The following is a 23,714-nucleotide window of genomic DNA, read 5'->3' as shown; positions in this document are numbered from 1 at the left end:
TTACCCTCACTCACTCTGCAACTGGTTTTCTAATTACCACCTACTATCAAAGATTTTTCATACAACTATTCCATCACTTACTAACAGAAGAATCAGGATGATTGTAGGGTTCAAATCAGATATCCTGAAAGAAAGCATTGTTACAAATGCCAAGAGCTACATGAATGTTATTTGTCTGCTTCTTTATCCAGTGACAACTCTATGGCCATAGTTCCCTCTAGGGACCACAGGTTGCCTTATAATCCAAGTCAATTTAACAGACATTTTTGAGCCCTTTTTCTTTACTGTGTCAATATCTCTAGTGGCCTAGCACTAAGTGACACTGTAAATAGATAAAAAGCACCCAGAAGGGTGCTTAAGTTTAAAGCCTAGAAGACACAATAGGCCTCAAGTTTAAAGCCTGGAAGAGACAACAGAAAATGAAAAGCAGTTAACGTAAAGCCATACAAAGCACAATGAGGACAAAGAAAAGAAGCACCTTAGGAAGTTTAGGAGAAGGCCTCCCAGAAAAAGTGACATTCAAGTAGTACGTAAGAATAAAGTAGAGTAAGGGTGGTGAAGGAGTAAAGAGTTGTCAGGACAGAGCGAACAAAATGTTGGAAGACTTGAAGAGACAAATGAGAAAGGTTAGGGAAACAGACAAATGAGAAAGGTTAGGGAAACAATGAAATTCAGCTTGATTAGAACGGCAAAAGACGATTTCAGAGTTCAAATAATTAAGGGCACTTACATATGGAGCTACTATAGGTGGCTTTTATTTAAAAAAAAAAAAAATTTTTTTTTAACGTTTATTTATTTTTGAGACAGAGAGAGACAGAGCATGAACGGGGGGGGGGGGGGGGGGGGCCAGAGAGAGGGAGACACAGAATCTGAAACAGGCTCCAGGCTCCAAGCTGTCAGCACAGAGCCCGACGCAGGGCTCGAACTCACGGACCGCGAGATCACGACCTGAGCTGAAGTCGGACGCTTAACTGACTGAGCCACCCAGTCTCCCCTATAGGGGGCTTTTAAAAAACAATTTGGTTTTTTTTTTTTTTTAAATTTTTTTTTTTTTCCAACGTTTTTTATTTATTTTTGGGACAGAGAGAGACAGAGCATGAACGGGGGAGGGGCAGAGAGAGTGGGAGACACAGAATCGGAAGCAGGCTCCAGGCTCCGAGCCATCAGCCCAGAGCCTGATGCGGGGCTCGAACTCACGGACCGCGAGATCGTGACCTGGCTGAAGTCGGACGCTTAACCGACTGCGCCACCCAGGCGCCCCAAAAAAAAAAAACAATTTGGTTTTAATAAAGCTTTTGCTTTGAAATTTTTTATGGTATGGAATATGTTCACTTACAGAACAGAAAACAAACAACAAAAAATTCAAAAGAAACACTATCTATGAAACTAAAAGCCACAATCTTTTTCTTCAAGTATATACACATTAAAAAGTTCAAATTATGTATGTGTGTGTGTGTATACACAATTTTATATCCTGCATTTTCATACAAACTTCCTCCCATGTTACAAAAGATGCTTTGTAATTCTTAAATGATTACGTTACTTTCCACCCAGTAGATATGCCGTAACTTAATTAACCATCTCCACAGTGATCTGTATTTTGGTTATTTCGCATTTTCCACAAATGTATAAATAATCATCCAGAGAACTCCACATAAAGCCCTCAATATATTTGTGATTATTTCCCAAGCACAAGCTTTCCAAAACTAGAATTACTGAATTACAGATATTTTTGTGATTCAATCCATTTTGCCAAAATGTTTTCCAAAACTTTTGTACCAATTCACACTGCCTTGTCAATGGAGATTTCACTGTATATTCATCTGCACTGTTAAAATTTTACAGCCAAAAAAAGTAAGTGATTTTTTGTTTTAAAAATTTTTTAAGTTTATTTATTTTGAGAGAGAGAGAGAGAGAGGGGGGGGGGGAGAGAGAGGGAGAGAGAGGGGGAGCTTGAGTAGGGCAGGGGCAGAGACGGGGGTCGGGGGGGAGAGAGAATCTCAAGCAGGCTCCGCACCATCAGACTCAGGGCTTAAACCCACGATCCAGGAGATTGTGACCCGAGCCGAAATCAAGAGTCAGACACTTAACCTACTGAGTTAGTCTCAAAACGTAAGTGATTTTAATTTACATTACTAGTTATGCTGAATTTTAATGATTACCATTCCTTCCTTCAGCAGTTGTATATGCATGTTCTTTGTCCATTTCTCTATGGGTATCTTAGGTTTTATAAAATGATTTTATATGAGTGTTTTATATATCACGGATATTGGCCCTTTGTCTCATCTACTGGAAATATTTTTCCTATGCAACGTTTTTAAAATTGTAGTGTGTGTCATACAGAATTTTTAAGTGTTTACAGTTAACTCTATCATTTACTTATTTATTTATTTAAACTAAGCATTTAAAACAGACTACCTGTTCTAATCTAGTGGCTCAAGGGATGACCTGTTTGAAGTAGAAGCTTGGAACCTCTGTCAGTAGTTTAGGTGTAAGATAAGGGTATGGCATATACCAAAAGAAAATGAGGAGATAAGTAAAATTTTTAAAATTTAATGACTGATTGATTGTGAAAGATATGAGGGAAGGGAAAAAAAGGTTAAGCTTGTAATTTCTAGTTAATAAATTTGCAAATCTGACAGAAATGGAAGATATTCTAGAAAACTTTAATATATCAACACAGGTTCAAGCCAAAAATGTGTATTTTTTAAGTTTACTTATTTATTTTGGGAGAGAGAGAGTGCGAGTGAGGGAGGGATGGAGAGAGAGAGGGAGAGAGAATCCCAAGCAGGCTCCTCACTGTAAGTGCAGAGCCCGATGTGGGGCCTGAACTCACAAACCATGAGATCATGACTTCGGTCCAAGTTGGATGCTTAACTGACTGACCCACCCAGGTACCCCCAACCCAAAGATATTTTATATGGAAGAAATTGGTAAATATATAAAATAATTTCCCCCCAAAGAACAAAGTTTTGCTCTACAAGGACTTCTTTAATCAAAAGAGAGAGATAGACCTACTGTGTTTTAGTCCAAGTCAGATAGGAGAACCTTTTCAACAAATATTTAGGAAACCAGCATGACACTGTTACTAAAAATCTGACAACGATAACACTCAAAAAAAAAAAAAAAAAAGCTAAATCAATATTATTTAGGAACTCTTCTTGGGGGAGAAAAACAGAAAAAACAGACTAGGACACTAAGAAAAATACACAATAAAGCATACAGATTTGATACCAACAGCATATAAAAAAGGAAAAACTGAAAAACTGGGTAGTAGCAAAATTTAAAACTTTGTGACTCCGTTATGAAGACAAAAGAGAAGCTACAGACTGGGAAAAATATTTGCAAAACACATATCTAAGAACTTACAGTAACTACAATATATAAAGAACTCTCAAAACTAAAGATAAGGGGGGGAGGGGCAAAAACACATTTTGTTGAAAGGTGATATACAGATAGTAAATAAGCACAAGATGTTAATTTCAGTAGCATGGGGAAATAAAAATTAAAGCCATGATGTTAACATAACTACCAGAATGACTAAAATAAAAATAGTGACACAGGAAGCCTGGGTGGCTCAGCTGGTTGAGCATCTGACTCTTGATTTCATCAGACGCTCTGTGCTGAGCATGGAAGTCTGAGATTCTCTCTCTCTCCCTCTGCCTCTTTCCCCTGCTCACACACACACTCTCTGTAAAAATTAAAAAAAATAAAATAAAAAAAGAGTGACATACCAAATGCCAGCAATAACATAGAGAAACTGGGTCACTCGCCACTCACGTTGCTGACTGGAATGTACAATGGTACAGCCAATCTGGAAAAGTTTTGCTAGTTTCTTATAAAACTAAATACCAATAAGGGGTAGGGAGCTCTGTGGGATCTCTTTCATAACACATCTCTTTCATGAGGGCTCCATCCTTATGACCTACTCGTCCCCCAAACACCTCATCTACTAATACCATTACTTTTGGGGGGTTAGGATTTCAACATGAATTGGGGAGGAGGGAGGCAAACATTCAGATCATAGCACAACCCAAATGTCCTTCAATGGCTGAACTGTTACACTCTGGTACATTCATACCATGGAATATTACTGAGCATTAAAAAGAAACAAAATATTGATACATGTAACAACTTAGACGAGCTTCCGGGCACTTATTACTTGCTGAGTGAAAAAACGTCAAGTCTAAAAGGGTATATAATGTATGATTGCGTTTATATATTTTTTAAATGATAAAATTTTAGAAATGAAGAATAGGTTACAAGGTTAGGATACAAGGATAGGGTAAGGTTGACAAGAGACAGATGCGGATTTAGAAAAGTAACATGAGGGATCCTTCGTAGGGAACTGTTTTCCTGACTATGGTGATACAGGAACCTGTATCTGATAAACTGCTGGGAACTAAATACACACACACACACACACACACACACACACACACACACACAGGAATATACATAAAACTGGGGAAGTCTGAATAAGATTGGTGGATTTTCTCAATGTCAATATTCTGGTCATAGTATTACCATTTTTTTGTTTTTTGTTTTTTTTTTGCAAGACATTACCACTGGAAGACATGGAGTAAAGGGTACAGGATCTTTCTGTATTATTTTTGGGACATGCATGCTGATCTACAATTATCTAAAAAAAAAAAAAAAAAAAAAAAAGAAAAAAAAAAGGTTAATTAAAAAAAAACTAATGGGATTCTTTCCAGGAATGGAAGGATGTTTTAAATTTTTTTTTTTTCAACGTTTTTTTTTTTTTTTTTTTTTTATTTATTTTTGGGACAGAGAGAGACAGAGCATGAACGGGGGAGGGGCAGAGAGAGAGGGAGACACAGAATCGGAAACAGGCTCCAGGCTCCGAGCCATCAGCCCAGAGCCTGACGCGGGGCTCGAACTCACGGACTGCGAGATCGTGACCTGGCTGAAGTCGGACGCTTAACCGACTGCGCCACCCAGGCGCCCCATGGAAGGATGTTTTAAATGAGAACATTTACTATTTTGTTATAACTTACTAAGTTAACAAGTTCAAAGAAGTAAGCACAAGCACATTAGCACTTGCACAAATAGTAAAACAAAGGTAATTTGATACATAGCATTCAATATACATTCCTGATTTAAAAAGAAAACATAAGACCAAACAACATAAAAATATAGAAATATTAAGGTCATAATTTAAAAAATGATAAAACACTAGGGTATTCACATTAAGCCCATAGATAAATCGTTTCTGGAAATCATATAATACCAAAATGGAGGAGGCACAATAACTATACCTTATGCTAGATACTACACCTATGACTTCAACTAAAACTCATTATAAACATAGTAAGGTAAGGGCTGCCCAGTGGCTCGGCTGATTAGGCATCTGACTTCAGCTCAGGTCATGATCTTGCAGTTCATGAATTCAAATCCTGAATCGGGCTCTGTGCTGTCAGCTCAGAGCCTGGAACCTGCTTCAGATTCTGTGTTTTCCTCTCTCTCTGACCCTCCCCCACTCTTTCTCTCTCTTGTGTGTGCTCTATCTCTCTCGTAACAAAGGAATAAACATTAAAACATTTTTTAAACATAGTAAGGTAAATTATAAAACAGAGCATTGGAATTCTTTCCATTACATTTCCTTACTGTAGCTAGAGCATGTCAAAAAGCTATAAATTACTCTATAGTCACTATATAGTTCATTTATTCAATCAACACACAAAATTTACACATATCCACCATGTCTTAGGTACTATATTAGGAGTCAGAGATTCCAAGATTATCAAATAAGACATACTTCTTGCTCTCATAGAGCTTATGCTCTAGTGAAATGTTAGTAACATTTAGAGAGATGGCATTCATTAAATATTTATGAATGTCAGTTATGTGCCAGGTGGTGAGAGAAAACAAGATACTTATTCCCTGTCCTTCAGGAGAATCTAGAAGATTAAAAGGTAAAAAGGTGTTTATAACACTATGTAATTAAGATGAGGGGCACACTGGAACAATTTCTAGACTATCCTTTGGAGGTAATGAAAAACAGCCTATAGAATGTATAATTTGTACTGAATCAGTACTAGTAAGTTAGCCAGGTGAAGAGGAAGTCAGGGGGATGCCAGGCAAAGCCTCACAAGTAAAAGACAACAGGGAGCTTTACTGGTCAGCAAGTACTTCAGCATAATAATCTTCATTTTTTTTCCTCACCAAAAATTCTTTGCTCTAGGAAATTTAGAAAATTGTTTGCACGAAGATTATAGAAATGTATCCCTTCACACACTTTTAAGTTGACATCTATCACTTTTCATCAGATATTTAAGCAAGTATAAAAGATGTAACTTCTGTACATCGAATTCAGACATCTAAAATTATATCATTCTTTCAGCTGTTAAGTATCATTAACAATTTGGTATCATAATCTCTTTTAAAATGGAAAAAGCTCTTTCTTCAAGAGTCAGAAATGATACATTTTGTTATTTCTTTTAACCTACATTTCCATTTACTTATCCTACTGAATTTTATTATAAAAGAATATATTTGTATGCTCAAAAGTCCTAACCTGATTAGCATACTTCTCTGCAAAAAAAAAAAAGTATCAAAATTGGGGGCATCTGGGTGGTTCCGTCTGTTAAGCATCTCTTGATTTCAGCTCAGGTCACAGTTCATGGAATTGAGCCCCACATCCAGCTAAGCGCTGTCAGTGCTAAGCCTGCTTGGGATTCTTTCTCCCCTCTGCCCCTCCCCTGCTTTCTCTCTCTCTCTCTCAAAATAAACATTTAAAACAATTTTAAAAACGTATAAAAACGGAAATTTAAATTTATCAAAACTTCCTGTGAAATAAGGTGCTAAGCATTAAAGTTTTTCCTCTGGATTTGAGGTTTTTGTGATTATTGTAATGAATAATTGATCAAAACAACATCAGTATGTTATACATTTCAATAATAATTAAAAAGAAAAAGTAAAATTTACTGTTAATGTGTCTTATAATGAGCTAAACTGTGTATCTAGGAATCAGTATGATTTACTGTCATAATGAACCAGAGTAATGTATTGGTTCTATTCCCACTTTTACGAATTTAACATAGGAGAAAGTTCAGAGAAACTTTCTCTTTCAGAGAAAGTTCATTCACATAAAGCAGTAGATGAGAATGGAAGTTTTGTCACAGCAGAATCACAGAATTCTTTTCATTCCTTCTGGGTTACAGGCTAAAAAGCATAAAATCATCTATCGTCAAATACTATTTTTAATAATCTCTCTTAGCTGATATTTCATATAGGTCAGCCTCAAAATTTGTTTTAAAGCGAGAAAAGGACTTGTCACCCCATCATTAGAGTTATTCATTTTCTCAATTCTGTGAAGCATACCAAAAAATCTTACGAGGATTCATCACGTCCTTTCATTCAGAGGCTTGTTTATTCTAAGACACTGAAACAAGATTGGGAAAACTGAAATGCTGTTCATTTGAACATGCTCTGGCAAAGAAAACAAAAACGTTAGAAAAACTCAAAACCAATTCAAATGTTTTTATGTTATTACTTGCTTTAAATGTATTTCTGAAAAAACAAAATACCTCAGAGCCGAAAATTAGGCTCATTTAGTTGGAGCATGTCTATCGTGTAACATAAATGGCAAAACCTGCTGCTAATGCCAAACCAGCCTGCCAATGGTGGCTTACTTTTCAGAAAAATACGATTTAATTTTCCAATCAAATAGATGTTAACCCATGTCCCCATTCACCGCATCTCATCTGACTTCCAATTCCAAAATTTCAGTCAGCCACAAATCCTTATGTCACTTGGATGAAACAAGGCACTACCCTTTCCAGCATCTCTCCTTTGCTTGTTGGGGTTTGCTCTTCTATCAGGAATGATATTCTTTCATAATGAATAGAAAATGAAAAGGTGAGGGGCGCCTGGGTGGCGCAGTCGGTTAAGCGTCCGACTTCAGCCAGGTCACGATCTCGTGGTCCGTGAGTTCGAGCCCCGCGTCAGGCTCTGGGCTGATGGCTCGGAGCCTGGAGCCTGTTTCCGATTCTGTGTCTCCCTCTCTCTCTGCCCCTCCCCCGTTCATGCTCTGTCTCTCTCTGTCCCAAAAATAAATTAAAAACATTAAAAAAAAAAAAAATTTAAAAGAAAATGAAAAGGTGAGGTCATTTCAGGAAGTCTTACATTCTGGGAATTCGGAACACTGCAACTCAGGCCAGGTTTTAATGCGAGGCTTTGCCCTTAAACAGATATATTTATAAACATACGAGACCTCTGAAAGACAGACTTTTCCACTGTGGTCCTTGCATGTCTTTGTCCTCACAGCTAAACCTTTTCACACTCTCTCACACATGACTCTGATCCCAAAATGTCCCTCATCACCCCTCTGGATTAAATCCCAAATGATCAAACAATGGCTACTAATATCTAAGGACAATCCTTTCTCTTCCCCCTCATAAAATGTTCTGCACTCATTCCCCAAATTAGAATGTTGCTTTTGCCATCTTTTCTCATGCCCAGTGTTTTCAAATAAAGGCTTATTCTTTGCTCTGATTTTCTTCCATATAAAAAAGGGAAGGGCAGGAAGCTCTCCTTAATACCTTAATTAACAGAAACTCCACTATACCAGTAATTTGAATTGTCCCTTTTTTCCAGACACCCTGGAAGGTTTTCCACCTTCTCCCCCAGGGCAACACACCATAAAAATACTCACGAGGCATGGGAGTATGCCTTTCTTCTTTAAAGTAGGAGAAGGGCAATTGTGAACAGGATGTGGGAAAAGAGAAGCAGCATACTACTTTGCTACCCTGATCAAAGGAGCTTTGTTAGAAAAGAAACACAGAAGTTGAGAACTGGGGATATGATTCCTGTAGAATTATTTGCACCCCAAGGTTTGAAGAACACTGGTTTGGTATGTGTAAAGCACAAATCGCAAGTAAAGAGGTCACCACGAGCAGTCTTCTGTTACACAACAGAATCAGACTCACATGTACAGCAGCTATAGGAATGATCAGAACACAAATACAAACAAATACTTATAAACCTTTTAAAGAAATAAGTGTTTAAAAATATAGTAACAAAAGACTATCAGAAACGGCTAGGCCAATTTAAAAACAACAAAAAGAGAACACCCAGAAATAAAAAGTGAAAACAGAAATTCAACAAATGGGTTATACAATAGGATATATGGAGGTGAACACAGACTTGCAGAAATTATACACAATGTAGCACAGAGACACAAAGGGATGAAAACATTAAGAGACAAAGGAGAAAAGTGAAGCACGTGTCTCATCAAAATTTCAGTAGAGAACAGAGAAGTAATACTTGAACAGATAATAGAGAATTTTCCAGAATTTATTGAAGACACCCATCTGCAAATCCAGTATGCCAAAGTCCCAAACAAGGTAGATGAAAAGAAATCAAGTCCTGGAAAATTAGAATATAAATCAGGAGAGTGATAAATTGGCTATATTTTAAAATTAAGAACTTTTGAACATCAAAGGACTTCACAGAGTAAAAAAATCAAACTATGAACTTGGAGAAGACATCTGCAACACACATATAACAAATGATTAGTATATTATTAAGAAAAGATAAACACTGAAATTAAAAAAAATAGAAGCAATAAATAGGTATTTCAAAAGGGAATCACAAATGGTAATTAACATATGAAAAGACGCTCAACCTCATTAAGACCCAGTGAATTGCAAATTCAGCTTGAATTTCATGCTCACCAGATTGGACAAAATTTAAAAGTCTAATAACTTCAAGTATGGTGGGTACCTCAGTGTTCATTTTATTATTCCTTAAACCATACACACGTTATATGTATTCTTTAATATGCATATGTTTCATAACAAAAATATTCTTTAGCTACCACTTTGATTTAGCAATGCAAATGTTTGTTCATGGCCCTGTTGAGAGCAGTTTTGGTGAAATAAAAGGCATGAAAAGCAGACTGCAATGAACTGAAAAGGCTCTGGGAGAAAGGGAGGTAAAGACAATACCCACGACTATTTCAAGCTTACCTTTGAAGTTAGGCAGACAGGACTATAACTTTACAAGAATATCTAGTAGCAGCTTTTCTTTCTCCTTTTTAAATTAAAAAAAAAAAAAAAAAAAAAACCCGGGGCAAGTTTAGAAAGAAATAGCAAAAGGGGGAAGATGACGACACAGAAAATAAAAGTCCCTAGGTATTCATTCACAAAGGTATGTAATACAGAACTCATGAACGGGAATTTGTTTTAGACAGGAACAAGGGTTCCTTCATTGTTCCTTCAAGGGTTCCTTGAATTGTTCCTTCAAGGGTTACTTCATTGTTATTAGAAATTACCTCTTTGACCTTATCACATCATTTTTCTCCTTGCTATAGCCACTCCAGTTACAATGGGCTCCTTGATTCTCCTTCAAACAAGCCCCTGCCTCATGACCTTTGCATATATTATTCCCTCTATATTTTCCAGATGATGCAAAGCCTGTCTTTCTCTTCGTTCAAGTCTTTGCTTGATGTGAACTCAGTGACACATTCCATAACTACCTTGAAAGTGAAATCCCCTCCTTGCTCCCTACCACCCTACTCCTAGTACTCCCTTCTCTTTTCCTTGCTTTGTCTGTATTCAAAACCTTCTACTAGTCCATATAATATGCTCATGTTATTGTTTAATATCCTCTCTTCCTTACTTGTATATATGCTGCATGAATGCAAGAACTGCAACCACAGTGCCTAGTAATGCCTGATACAGGAAGAAGTTCAATAAGTACAAGGTGATTAAATGATTAATAGTCCTTCCTTACTTGTGGAACCTGAAAAACAAATATAATGGAAATAACACTGTATGATTTGAATAAAGTGGGAGAGAGCCTAGAGAATAATCAACTTACTGCCTACAGAAGAGGTGACATTTGGGTTAGATCTTGTATCATGAGGAGTTTGCCAAGCGGAAAAAAAAACAGGTAGACATTCCAAGAAACTGAAGAACGTAGAGGTGTGAAAGGGCCTTGAATACTTGAGAAATAGGGGTACTGGAGTTTGACAGGGATGAAAGTAGACCAGATTTTAGTGAACGTTTCAATGTTCACAACAGAGGACACATTATATTGAGCTTTTCAATGCTATAAGTCCTTCACAGAAGATTACAATTGCTTGGTAACATGTTTTATTTGCCATCAAGTTTAAAGTTTACATAAAAAAAACTATTAGACATACTACGAAGGAAAAAATTTGAACAACCTAATTTGTTCTCTATCAACTGTAGATTATAGGTCTCATAATCAACCAAAGTGATAGTATTGCTACCAAATGTCTTGGCCCCAGGTATTATTCAAAGAAGACAAAAAATTCCCACTGGTGGGAAAATGGTCAAATTCAAGTGCTAGTTTCCTAGCAACTCATCTCCATTTCATCATTTATGAGTTTCTGAATGGGCTTTCACGTTGTCATAATTAACCTGCACTTATTACTATGTTTTCAATTAGTCTACCTTCTTCCTTTTGTCCGCATCACTACCGTCTTCGGGACACTCACCTTTGTTTTAGCCCCAACACAATTACTTAACTGTCGAGGTGATTCTGGAGACAGGAGACTTGCTGAGTATACACAGAAAACCTTAAGACAGTGTGTCACTGAGCTCATGAGCCCATGCAGCCAGTTTGGCAATATTTAAGCCCAAGACTGGAGAGGCGACGAAAACCAGGGGTGCTTTTAAGTTTTGTCTCTCTGGGCCTGCGAGGGGGAAAGAGGGGGGAAGGTGGGGAAATCCCAGAGAAGGGCGGGGCCGCACTGTGTTCCCAGGGCAGGCCAGAGGTCAAAGCTCAGGTCTAAAGCTGAAGGGGCGGGGCCTGCCTTAATAACCAAGGGGTGGTGTGTGGGCCCCGGAGGGTAAGGAGAGGCACGGCGACTCGGAAAGACTCACAGTAATAAGCGACCACAGGGTCCCGCTTGTCATGCTCCTGAGCCGTCCTCAGATGATGCTGTATGCTCTTAAACTGGGGGGGGAGTGGGGGCAGCTGAGCAAGCGCGGCCATCTCTATTCCAGGAATCACCACTTCCTACTCGCGCGCTACCGACACTTCCGCTTCCGTCCGGCAGGTCGCGCGCACGAACGCGCAAAAATCCCGCCCACTTTCCGTTGCTCAGCGACAGCAAGTCAACTACGGGCTCCCAGCAGGGACATCCTCAGTGTACCCGGCTCCGGGGGGGGTTAGATACCAGTGTAGGCTAAGCGGCACCAGCGCTCTCTGCTGGCTGCGGATGGGAGGGAAAAGAGTTTTTGTTTTCTTTTACTTTCTTGCGTCCCCCAGGCCTTTTTTTTCTTTCCTTTTTTTTTTTCTTTTTCTTTTTTTCTTTTCTCTTTAGCGAGACGGAAAGTAGAAAGGGGAAAACAGGAAGAGAATAAAGTTTGTTGATTGGGAGAAAGGGTAAAGTGAATTGTCGTTGACATCATTCAGGAATTATCACTTCCAGTTCCTCAGATTATTTTAATAGCGTCCGTAGAAACCTTTCTGATTGTAGAAACAGTAAATTCAATTATTGCCTGAGATGAGAGATGATGTGTTTAAAATTTTATATTGAATTCTTTTATATTGATACAGTGGATAAAATACACAGACTTTTTTCCAACTTAAGCACTTAAGCACATAAGCTTAAAGAAAATTGAATTTTCCATCTGAACTGGGTCGGTATCCACTAGCGAATGAATAATCTGGAGGTCATTTATTTCTGGCTAATGATGAACAATTTGTCAAGTATTTTAACTCATACCATTGTAGACATCAACTTTTCCTTCTACAACCAATGACTTCAATTCTTTTTCTCTCTTCTCATTCTGTCATCTTCTGGGACTTTACACTTCATTTGCCTCCTCCAGTAACCTTTATCTTTATTGCTTTATTTCCTCAGTTCCCAGTTTTGAAGGTTCATCTTAAAACTAGTTTTCATTGAAATCATACTATCTCCAAAGAAAAAGATCTCAAGCTCTGAAATTTGCCCTGCATGCTGTTTGCTAATCACCAAATCATCCTCCCCTCTCCCTCAACCCCTGCAGAAACTGCCCTGTGTCCGTATTTTTATCCCTACTTCCCCTCCTTTGTCCCTCTCTGTTGGCAGAGTACATTGCTCTAGGTCTGCCTGTTTTTACCTGACAGGAACTGAGTTATGTATTCTCCCCAATCTCAGTAACACATTCACTATCACTTGAGAATGTAGGTGCTACAGACTGAATATGTTAAAATTCATTTGTTGAAACCTAATACCCAGTGTGATGGTATTAGGAGATGGAGTCCTTGAGAGGTGATTAGGTGATGAAGGCAGAGCTTTTATAAATGGGATTAATGCCTTCATAAAAGAGACCCCAGAGAGCTAGCTGGCCCTTCCCACTGTGTGAGGATACAGTAAGAGGGCAACAGTCTGCAACCTAGAAGAGCGGTCTCACCAAAACCTGACCATGCTGGAACCCGGATCTTAGACATCCAGCCTTCAGAACTGTGAGAAATAAATTTCTATTGTTTGTAAACCACACAGTCTGTGGTATTTTGTTATAGCAGCCTGAATGGACAAAGACAGTATGGTTTCTCTCTCCTCTTATTCTCACTATTCTAACTTCCAGTCATAAATTGCTTGATTGGTAGAAACTAAAGCAGAGTGGGATAACCATAAATGTCATCATTCTGTCCTTATGACTTCTCATTTATTATTTTCCTATTCTTCATTCTCAACTGTGCTTATCCTTAAAGTTCACCTAAGAAGTTTGTTCTGTTTTTGTTGTTGTTTTGTTTTGTTTGTTTTAAAGACTTATATCTAGATATCACCCCCAGGCAGTCAGATGTAATTGCTCTTGGTTGGAGCCTAAATATCAGTATTTTTAAAAGGTCTTGGGGAATTTTAATGACACATCTAGAGGTGAGGACTAGTGCCATAACGAATCTTCAACACATAGCTGATGTTTCAAGTCTTCTCCGCTGTCTTTAAGCTAGACCCTCTGCCCTGATTGCCTTGATGGGACACTAAAGTTCCTGCTGTTGAGATTAAGGTCACCAGATAGGAATTGTTTGACCTCGCCTTTGCCACGACAAAGTAATAACAACTAGCTAACACTGGCTGAGCATCTATCATGAATCATGTATGTTTCTAGGGATTTAACGTCAACTCATTTCATCTTTACAACAACCCTATGAATAAGGTATTATTGTTTTCACTATCTTACAGAAGAGAAAAATGAGACACTTAGAAGTTATGTAACTTGCACCAGATGACAGCCAGTAAATATGAATGTTTGTTATTAAAAATCCATGTGCTTTGGTTTCAGAGCCTGTAAATCTAGTCACTACTACTTGACTTTAATATCTCTAGACCAATATGTTATTGTATTTTATGTTTTTCCTATTGAATGATCCTGTGTCTGAAAATCATGTGTTCCTATTCCTAATGAAGTCTATACCTTCCTGTTATTCTCCTTTTTATTATTAATATCAATATTTAATGTTAATATTTTAAATATTTATTATTTTTAATATATTTAATATTAATATTTTAATATTTAAGTTTTAAATATTTATTTAGTTTTGAGAGACAGAGACAGACAGCGTCAGCAGGGGAGGGGCAGACAGAGAAGGAGACAGAACCCGAACCAGGCTCCAGGCTCTGAGCTTTCAGCACAGAGCCCAACTGGGGCTCGGGCCCACCAACCGTGAGATCATGACCTGAGCCGAAGTCAGATGCTTAAGTGACTGAACCACCCAGCACCCCTTCCTGTTATTCTCCTGATCTCTCCTTTCAGGACTGGAGGTTGCTCAGGTCTCTTTCTCATTGGCATATGTTCTAGGAAGAAAGGTAATGTAAGCGAGTAAGTGAAGTGGTTAAAATTGGATTTTACTCCATCTGCCAACACATGCTCTCTTCTTTTTAAGTAATGAACTCCCATTAGGAGAGGATAATTGATATGAGGGAGAAAAGTAACAGAGACTGTTAGCTTAACAGCACATTGGAATTATGCTGTGAAACAAAATTAAATCTTAACATGAGGTTGTTTTTTCTTGTTGATGTTTTATAATGAAGTAGTTACTATGAAGACAGACCCAAACTCTCCTCCATCCAGCTCTGAACAGTTGCTCAAGGATCTTACATCACCCTCCAGATTGGGGTTTGAATCTACGCAAGGTAGAGGAGGGCATGGATGGAATTCACCAGCGAAGCTGCCTGGGCCTGGCATTTTCTTTGTGGGAAGGCTTTTGATTTGTAATGTAATTTCTTTAATAAGTATAAAGATATTCATGTTTTCTGCTTAATTAAGTTTTTAATAATATATGCCTTTCAAGGAATTTGTTCATTTTATATAAGTAGCAAACTTATTGGCATAACATTGTTCATGGTGTTTCCTTAAAATCATTTAAATATTCTGTTGTGATGCCCCTTTTTTTATTTATGATCTGAGTAATTTTCATTTTCTCTTTTATTATCTCAATCTGTCTATGGAGGAATGTATCAGTTTTACTAATCTTTTCAAGAACCACTTTTTGTTCTACTGATTTTTTTCTATTGTCTTTCAGTTTTCTATTTCAAAGTTTTGTGCTTTTTAAAAAAATTTCCCTCCTATTTAATTTATATTTAAACTGTTCTTTTTATAATTTCTTAAGGTGAGAGGCTTAAATCACTTTATAACTCAATTTTTTTTCCTAACAGAACATTTAGAACTTTTAATGTTCTGTTAACTAGTCTTCTAGCTGTTTTCCATAATTTTTCAGAAATAGTGTTTTTATTAGCATTTATTTATAATAGTTTTCAATTTTCCACATAATTTCATCTTTAATCTATGGGTTAATAAAATTGTACTGTTAGTTTCTCAAATACTTGGGCATATTAATTCCTAGTTTAATTCCACTGTGATCAGCTTATATACTCTGTGATTTAATTCCTTCAGACTTTCTCATGGCCCAGCAAATAGTCTCCCTTGGTGAATGTTCCATATATGCATGAAAAAAAATATATATATAATCTGCTGTGGTTAGGTGAAGTGATTTCTAAATATCAATTAGTTCAAGTCATCTACTAGTAACGTTTAAGACTCCCATATCCTTTCTGATGTTCTTTCTATCTTCTTGATTAGTGAGAGATGGGTGTTGAAATCTTTAATTATAATTGCATTTATTTCTTTTTTGAATTTTATCAAGTTTTGCTTCGTGTAGTTTGCTACTCTGTAACTGGTGACATTACAGAATTGTTATGATTCCTGATGATATTACACTTTAATCATTATTAAATGTCTCTTTTATCCCTGTCATTATCCCTTGCCCTGAAGTCTACTTGAGTTTTCTTATATTATAGCCACTTTAGCTCTCTAACGCTTTTGCATGATATATCTTTTTCCATTTTTTAAAATCTATTTGTAAAAATATTTGAATGGCCTAAGTACTAAATCTTTAAGTATTCAAAAATATTTAAAGTGGGGTTCTTGTTAATTGTTTGGTCTGGCTTTTAAAAGAGTGCATTCGTTTAATCTTTGTTCTTGTTTAGGGTGGTAAGAGCTTTTATACGTATTGCTACTATCGATATTTTTAGGTTTAGGTCAACTGTCTTATCTTGCTTTCAATTTGTCCCATGATTTTTTGTTTCCCTTTTCTCTTTCTGCCACCTTCTGGACTAATTGCTGTTTTATGATCCATTTAATATACTTTGTTGGCTTTTCAGCCCAAATTTTCTTGTTTTGTTTTATCAGCTTATATGTCATAGTATATATCTAAAGATATATTACCACAATATACTTTAACTGATAATATACAACTTTATATATTGTAAGGACCTGATAATAGTATACTATCACACACAGATTTATCTATTTTATTACTGTTTTCTAGTACCATTTTATATTTGTATTTTATATGTTTTATATGTTTGTTTTCTAATTTATTACTGTACTTTCTTACTTTATCCTTATTAAACTATTTTAACATTTTTCAAAAAAAGTTTATTTGTTTATTTTGAGAGAGAGAGAGAGGGCAGAGAGAGAAGGAGAGACAGAGAATCCCAAGCAAGCTCCACACTGTCAGGGTGGAGCCCAACACAGGGCTCGAACTCACTAACTGTAAGATCATGACTTGAACTGAAATCAAGAGTCAGAGGCTTAACCAACTGAGCCAACCAGGTGCCCTGAATTATTTTTGTACTTTTTAGTTTTATTTTGGAGTTCTTATTTTTACTTTTTAAATTGCATTTATTATTTCTTTTTAATAAGAAATATATTTTCAGCTGTCAATTTTCTGTGTACTACAGATTTGGTCCCATCTCATGGCTTTTAATATGTAGCATTTGACTGTTCATTTATAAATACAGAAAAAAAAATTCATTTTAAATTACCTTACTTGATCCAAGAGCTTTTTATGAAATAATTTTAAATGTATTTTCAAATGGTTAAGTATTTGTTTAGCTTTTACATTCTTACTAATTTTTTACTACATTTGCATTTTGGTTAGAAAGTATATTTTTAATAAATATTTTATATTTACTTTATAAATGCCATATTTATATATATCATTTATTATTCAGGAGTATATAGCTGTATGCTAAAATCCTGATATAATTACCAATGAAATGAAATCATAAAAAAAGTAGAATAGTAAGGAATTAAAGATTGTCCAAATCAACTCTCTCACTGAATCTGTATCTTTAAGCATAATAACAGGTACTGTTTGCTGAAAGGAAGCAGAGGTAAGCAAGGTTTTTATGGTGGCTTAGAAATGCCATTACCTGTCCAGTGAGGAGAGAGAGTACGGGGCGGTGGGCAGGGGTGGGCAAGGAGGCTCGATTTTGCAGGGCAAGCTACCTTAGAGGAGAGAACTGCAAAGCAAGAGAGCTCCATAGATCTGTAAAGGGTCTCCAATGGAGTCCTGATCGGTATAACATCTTTAAATATCTTTAAAAGAGAAGAACTCTTGAAAAGATTGAAAGGAACAATATTCAAGATTCACACAAGATTGAGACTTGTTGCTTTTCCTGATAGCCAAAGTAGAAAATCTCTCTAAAAGGAGTTAAACGTTGACAATGTCCTGGAGGACGAATCAGAGTATAGATCAGAGTGATTAGTGACACTAAGGGGAAATCTGCTGTGGGTTTTTGGGAAAAAAAGAAAAAAACAAAAAACAAAAAATCTTCCCTGAGAAAAATCCTAAGAGACAAACCAGAAGAAGGTCCTTTGCTCTTCTCCCTTCTTGGGTGCAGCAAAGACTTGCTTCCTATAGTTATAGCAATTTATGTTGCATGCACGAGTGTGATAAGCTGAATGTTTGTGTCCCCTGCAAAATTCATATTTTAGAATCCTAACCCCCAGTGTGATGGTAGGAGGCAGGACCTTTGGGAGGTGATTAGGTCATGAGGGTAGAGCCCTCATGAATGGGATTAGTGCCCTTATAAAAGGAACCGTAGAGTGCCCTCACCTTTTTCTACCAGGACAAGTGTGTATCTCAGAAGAAGGTTCTCACCAGAACTTCACTGTGCTGGCACCCTGGTCTCAGACTTCCAGCCTTTAGAACTGAGAAATAAACGTCTGTTGTTTATAAGCCGCCCAGTCTATGTACTTTGTTATAGCAGCCCAAAGGGACTAAGAGGAATGAACCAGTTTGAGGATAGTAGAAACATAACATTTCCAAAATACTAACGGGTCATCTGATAGAGTACTCAGAAAGGGTTTGCCTTGGTAAAGGGGCAAAATTAGCCCTTCAGTGAGAGCTGCACTAGTCCCATCTAACAAAACTTGAAAGGATCAACTGCAAAGGATCAACCATTTCTGAGCAACTTATCCGCGCCCCACATTACAGTTTAAGTATATTCATGGGAAGACAAAAGTATCCCACATCCAACAACAAGGTAAAACACACAATGTCTGGTATCAAAAATAAACAAACAAACAGCCTTCCAAAGGTGCAGGAAAATGGATCCAAAAGTGTGTTATCTGTAGAGAATCTGGAAATAAGAAGAAAGTGGACTAAACATTGTTGCTGTTTATTAGCACATAGGGCCAGGGATTCTTTTTTTTTTTTTTTTTTTTAAGTTTATTTATTTTGAAAGAGAGAGAAAGCATGAGCAGGGGTTGGGGAGAAAGAGAGAAGAGAGAGAGAGAGAAAGAGAGAGAGAGAGAGAGAGAGAGAATCGCAAGCAGGCTCTGTGCTGACAGCACAAAGCCTGATGTGGGGCCTGATCCCAGGAGCTGTGAGATCATGACCTGAGCCAAAGTCAGACCCTTAACTGACTGAGCCACCCAGGTGCCCTGCAGTGATTTGAAACAAAGATAGTGAATACATAAATACTTCTTACCTTCAGGGTGGGCTATTTCCACAGCCCCACTCTTTTGGGATGTCACCGACCACTCACTAAACATTTCATAAAGATAGTAAATCTTGGTTATCTTTGTATGTGAACTCTTTTTTTTTTTTAAGTTTATCTTTTATTTTGGAGAGAGAGAGAGAAATTGCAAGTTGGGGAGGGGCAGAGAGAGAGGGAAAGAGAGAGAATCCCAAGCAGGCTCCACACTGTCAGCGTGGAGCCTGAGGCGGGGCTGGAACCCATGAACCATGAGATCATGACCTGAGCTGAAGTTGGGCACTTAACCGAGCCACCTAGGCTCCCCAATCTTTGTATATGAACTCTTAATGCAGTACATGCTAACCGACAGATACTTAGCAGCTCTTTGTTGAATGCAAGTGAGTTGGCTTTTCTCCTGTGCTTTTCATGTGGAGGAAGCCTCAATTATTTAAAATCCTTAAGTTGAGAAATTCATGATATTAAGCATAGACTGAATAATAGTTAAGAAAAATTGAAAACCTCAGTATTTGACTATAGTTTCTTTACTAATGAGGCATCAGTACAAGGAGGCCATACATAAAGATTATAAATGAGGAGCGCCTGGGTGGCTCAGTTGGTTAAGTGTCTGACTCTTGATTTCACCTCAGCTCATGATCTCACTGTTCTTGAGATCAAGCCCTATATCGGGCTCTGCGCTGACAGCAAGAGCTGCTTGGTATTCTCTCTCTCCTCTCTCTTACCTCCTCCCCCACTTGCGGTCTCTCTCTGTCCCTGTCTCAAAATAAACTTTAAAAAAAAGATTTCAAATGATATCAAATAGATATGATTATTGGTAAAGATAAAAAGAATACACTGAACTAATATAAATTTCTTTGAAATAATTTTATAACTCTTTAGGAAGTCTAACTTAATATAAATATACTTTTCCATTTCAATAATCTTGACCATAAAAGCTATCATTATTAGGATATCCGTGAGCACAGAGTTTTTTGTTTTTTTGTTGTTTTGTTTTTCCTTCAATAAGAAACAAGAAAACCAGAACACCTGAGTGACTCAGTCAACTGAGTGTCTAACTTTGGCTCAGGTCATGGTCTCACAGTTCTTGAGTTCAAGTCCCACATAGGGCTTTCTGCTGTCAGGACAGAGCCCACTTCTGATCTTCTGTTTCCCTGTCTCTCTGTGCCTCCCCGCCCCCCGCCCCCACTCAAAAATAAATAAACATTAAAAAAAAAAAAGAAACAAGGAAACCATTCACAATATTTGCCATAGCATTTTTAATTTATTTGGTGGCTATATTACCATATCATTTGATGTTAAAACTTTCAAGAAAACAGTATAATATTAAAAATGTAATTACTCCATTTCTTTAAGTTAGTGATCAAACTATAGAATGACTTTTAATAATTAATTTACAACTTTTGCACTTAAGTAAGTTACATTTATATGAATGCAAATATAATTAACACCCTCAAAGTTTAGCCAAAAGTGTTCAGCCTTTATATTTAGGGGACCTTAATTCTAATGTGGTTGTATGACTTTGGGCATACATATTAACCCCCCTAAGATGCAATTTTCCACTCTGTAAAAGAGATAATAAAACTTCTCTGGCCACAAAATACTGTGATTAAGATGTTATATGTGTGAGAACTCTATACAAGTTCTATTTTAAAAAGAATTAACATTAGTTCTGTATATATTTTCTAATATGTGACAAAATTAAAATAGAATGAAATGTTTGTTCAAGAACACTTGCCTTGGAACTTAGTATTCTATTTTATATTGGACATAAAGTTTAGACACACTGAGATAAGTTTAAAGAATAGATATTTATGTGTGAAATTGAGATAGTCAGTGAATAAGATGAAACTAAATGAACATGACTGATGAAGAATTGTGACATATCGGCAGGTAGTCAACCTTTTGGTCATTGCCTAATTAGAAAGCATAATCTTCTAAATATGATTTCAAAAATTTCAGCAACACATAATACTACTGTAATTACAGTAAATGTATACATTGCAATGAGAAAAATGGTCTTCTCAAAGTGTTCTGGCACCATGCATTTTATAATAGTAAATTTTTCCCCAAAAGATCCAGCATCACACAAGTAGAGAGGTTTAACTTGGAAACCAAAGAGGTGAATCTGAAGCCAAAATGCTATCACCTCTAGACTAATTCTTAATAAAACAGAGAGGATATAAATCACAGTGTAGACAGGCTTTTGAAGAATGCATTCTTGATTGATGCTTTTACATGCAGCATAAAGATGGAAAACAGCGCCAGGAACCAGGACGATCACTAGTTGTAACGCCCAGAACACCTAAAGTATGTCAGAAATATCTTAGTCAAATCAATCCACATGTTACCAAAAACACACTAAAGAGACTGTCTCTCAACAGAAGCAAACTTAAGAATTCTATGTTTCATAAGTCTTGCAAGCAATAAAAATATAATGAAGATAGTATTATTGAACATGTTTACTTACTAAGATATGTAAAATGTTAAACATCTTAGTGATTGTGAAAATGTCATATTTTGCTGTCATCATCTACCAATTATTAATTATAATGAAGTACTTTATTTTAGTAGCTACTCAATTTCCATTTTCTAATTACAGGTCTAGAGTATAATTCTAACATCAATAGATAACAGAATTCTGGAGATGGAAGAAACTCTTGACCAACTCATATTAATTCACCTGGATTATACAGCCAGTTAGAGAAAAAGTAATAATTCTACAAACAATGCCTGTTAGGACATTCTTCATCTTATTGTGACATTATTTTACATTTAAAAAGAAACCAATTTTTATCCAGTGTAGAGTAAGGCTTACGTGCCCACAGAAAAACTTACCTGTGGAGTGATTGGCCTGAACTGATTATAACAGAAGAGGTTTATTTCTCTTTTGTCTGGATCACAACTGAAGTGCAAAGCCTCATTCCCATAGACCGCAAAGCCTAACACGCCAAGGAAGAACATTCTTACTGATCCAAAGAATAGGGTGTGGAATTGACCAATCACAGTTGGAGGCTTCACCTGTTAGTGATTTTAGGAGAAAAAAATGTTTTGACAACAAACATTAAAGAAGCACATGTTAAAGGATGTTTTCTTGATCACATTTAAAAATATTTAACATTCATGAATTTCTGAAGCAAGATATAACTTTAGACATCATTAAGCCCAATACAAATTCTGCATTATGAGATTGCCCAGCCCTTTTAACTCTGAAAATATGAAATGCAACTATCAGGGACACGTTGCTAATCAAATGTATAATTTTGGAAATATTTAAACAGCTCTGAATTCAATGAATATCCTTACCCCCCTAATCCTTCTGCAATAAAATCAAGAGAATCTTAGAATATCTGGGACCTCTTTTAGAAAATTAGATAACAAATCTAACATTAAACTCATTGGTATGCATACTATCTTAACAACCAAATGATGTTTATTTAATTGTCATTACAGCTTATTTTCTACTTCTTAATTATTGAATTGAGAGATAGTGAGCTACTTTAAAACACTAATAGCTACAAGTACTCCCTGAATTATTCAGGATATAGTTTTAAATTCAACATATTTTGAAATATATGGTTGATATTTATATTATTCTCCATATATGTAGATGTTCTCATTCATCAATACTTATGCAAATCAGATTAAAATACAAGACAAGACTCAATTATTTTTGTTTGTTTTTTGTTTGCATAATACTTACACATCCTTCATAGAAGTTTTTGATGTAATTTAGAGACATGTCTCAGGAGTTGTTATCCTGGCATCCCTGTGGGTTAATTCTTGACCCACATTGCCACTTTGCTTCTGCCAGAATCAAACTCATATTCTCCCATGACTCTTACAGCAGAAAACACTTATCACTGCAAATTTCTCTCCCCTCCTCCTTTTCTGTCTTTTTTTTTTTTTTTTTTCCATAGATCTCTGGGGCCCCAGTCAACTTTCCTATCTCTGTCCCAAAACAAAACAAAAACAAAGAAAAGCTGAGGGCATGTGTTCAATCTAATAATCCCTTGACTTACACTGTCAGCATAGCCAGCCAGACAGATGGGCATGCTAGCAAAGCAAGAGGCCAGCTCAACAAGGGCTCTGAACACTCAGTGCCTCTCAGTTACCTGAGAATTGCCTATTGGTAAATCAGTGGACTCTTAAGCTTAGAGTTTTCTCCAAAATGTCAAGTGATTTTCCCCCTCCCCCTCCATTTAGGTGTATCTGAAAAGATAAGCACATAGAAAATATTCCTGATTCTTTCTTGTTTACCTTTATGGAATAGAACTAATTTCTGGGACATTTAAGAAATTGTAACAGATTATGATAGGCGTTACAGCATCGGATATTACTGATGTGTTGCCATATTTATCTTCTTGTCAAACACTTACCATGGACATAAAAAATCTGTAGTTAGATCTCTATTCTAAGTAAAAGATAGTTTCCTACCAACCAAGAT

At 36.6% G+C, this 23,714-nt stretch overlaps 2 protein-coding genes across 2 annotated transcripts in view; both read right to left on the bottom strand.

The window, feature by feature from the left end:
* Positions 1-12,030, bottom strand: part of VTA1 (vesicle trafficking 1) — a 69,654-nt gene extending 57,624 nt beyond the window's left edge. The window contains exon 1 of the mRNA XM_058735475.1: positions 11,877-12,030. Coding sequence (XP_058591458.1) covers positions 11,877-11,988 — 112 coding nt within the window. The 5' untranslated portion in view covers positions 11,989-12,030. The remainder of the gene's footprint in view (positions 1-11,876) is intronic.
* An 8,496-nt stretch (positions 12,031-20,526) lies between these two features.
* GJE1 (gap junction protein epsilon 1) lies at positions 20,527-23,186 on the bottom strand. The gene is made up of 3 exons (XM_058732633.1): positions 22,971-23,186; positions 22,106-22,288; positions 20,527-21,572 (listed from the first exon to the last, which is right to left on the bottom strand). Exons 1-3 carry the CDS (start codon positions 23,007-23,009, stop codon positions 21,177-21,179), a joined length of 618 nt encoding a protein of 205 aa, XP_058588616.1. The 5' UTR covers positions 23,010-23,186; the 3' UTR covers positions 20,527-21,176.
* Positions 23,187-23,714: the final 528 nt, after the last annotated feature.

This window comes from Neofelis nebulosa, chromosome 6 (assembly GCF_028018385.1).
Source record: "Neofelis nebulosa isolate mNeoNeb1 chromosome 6, mNeoNeb1.pri, whole genome shotgun sequence".
NCBI classification, from domain to species: domain Eukaryota; kingdom Metazoa; phylum Chordata; class Mammalia; order Carnivora; family Felidae; genus Neofelis; species Neofelis nebulosa.
Note: the sequence above shows the minus strand (reverse complement) of the source record. Positions and strands in the feature narration are given on the sequence as shown.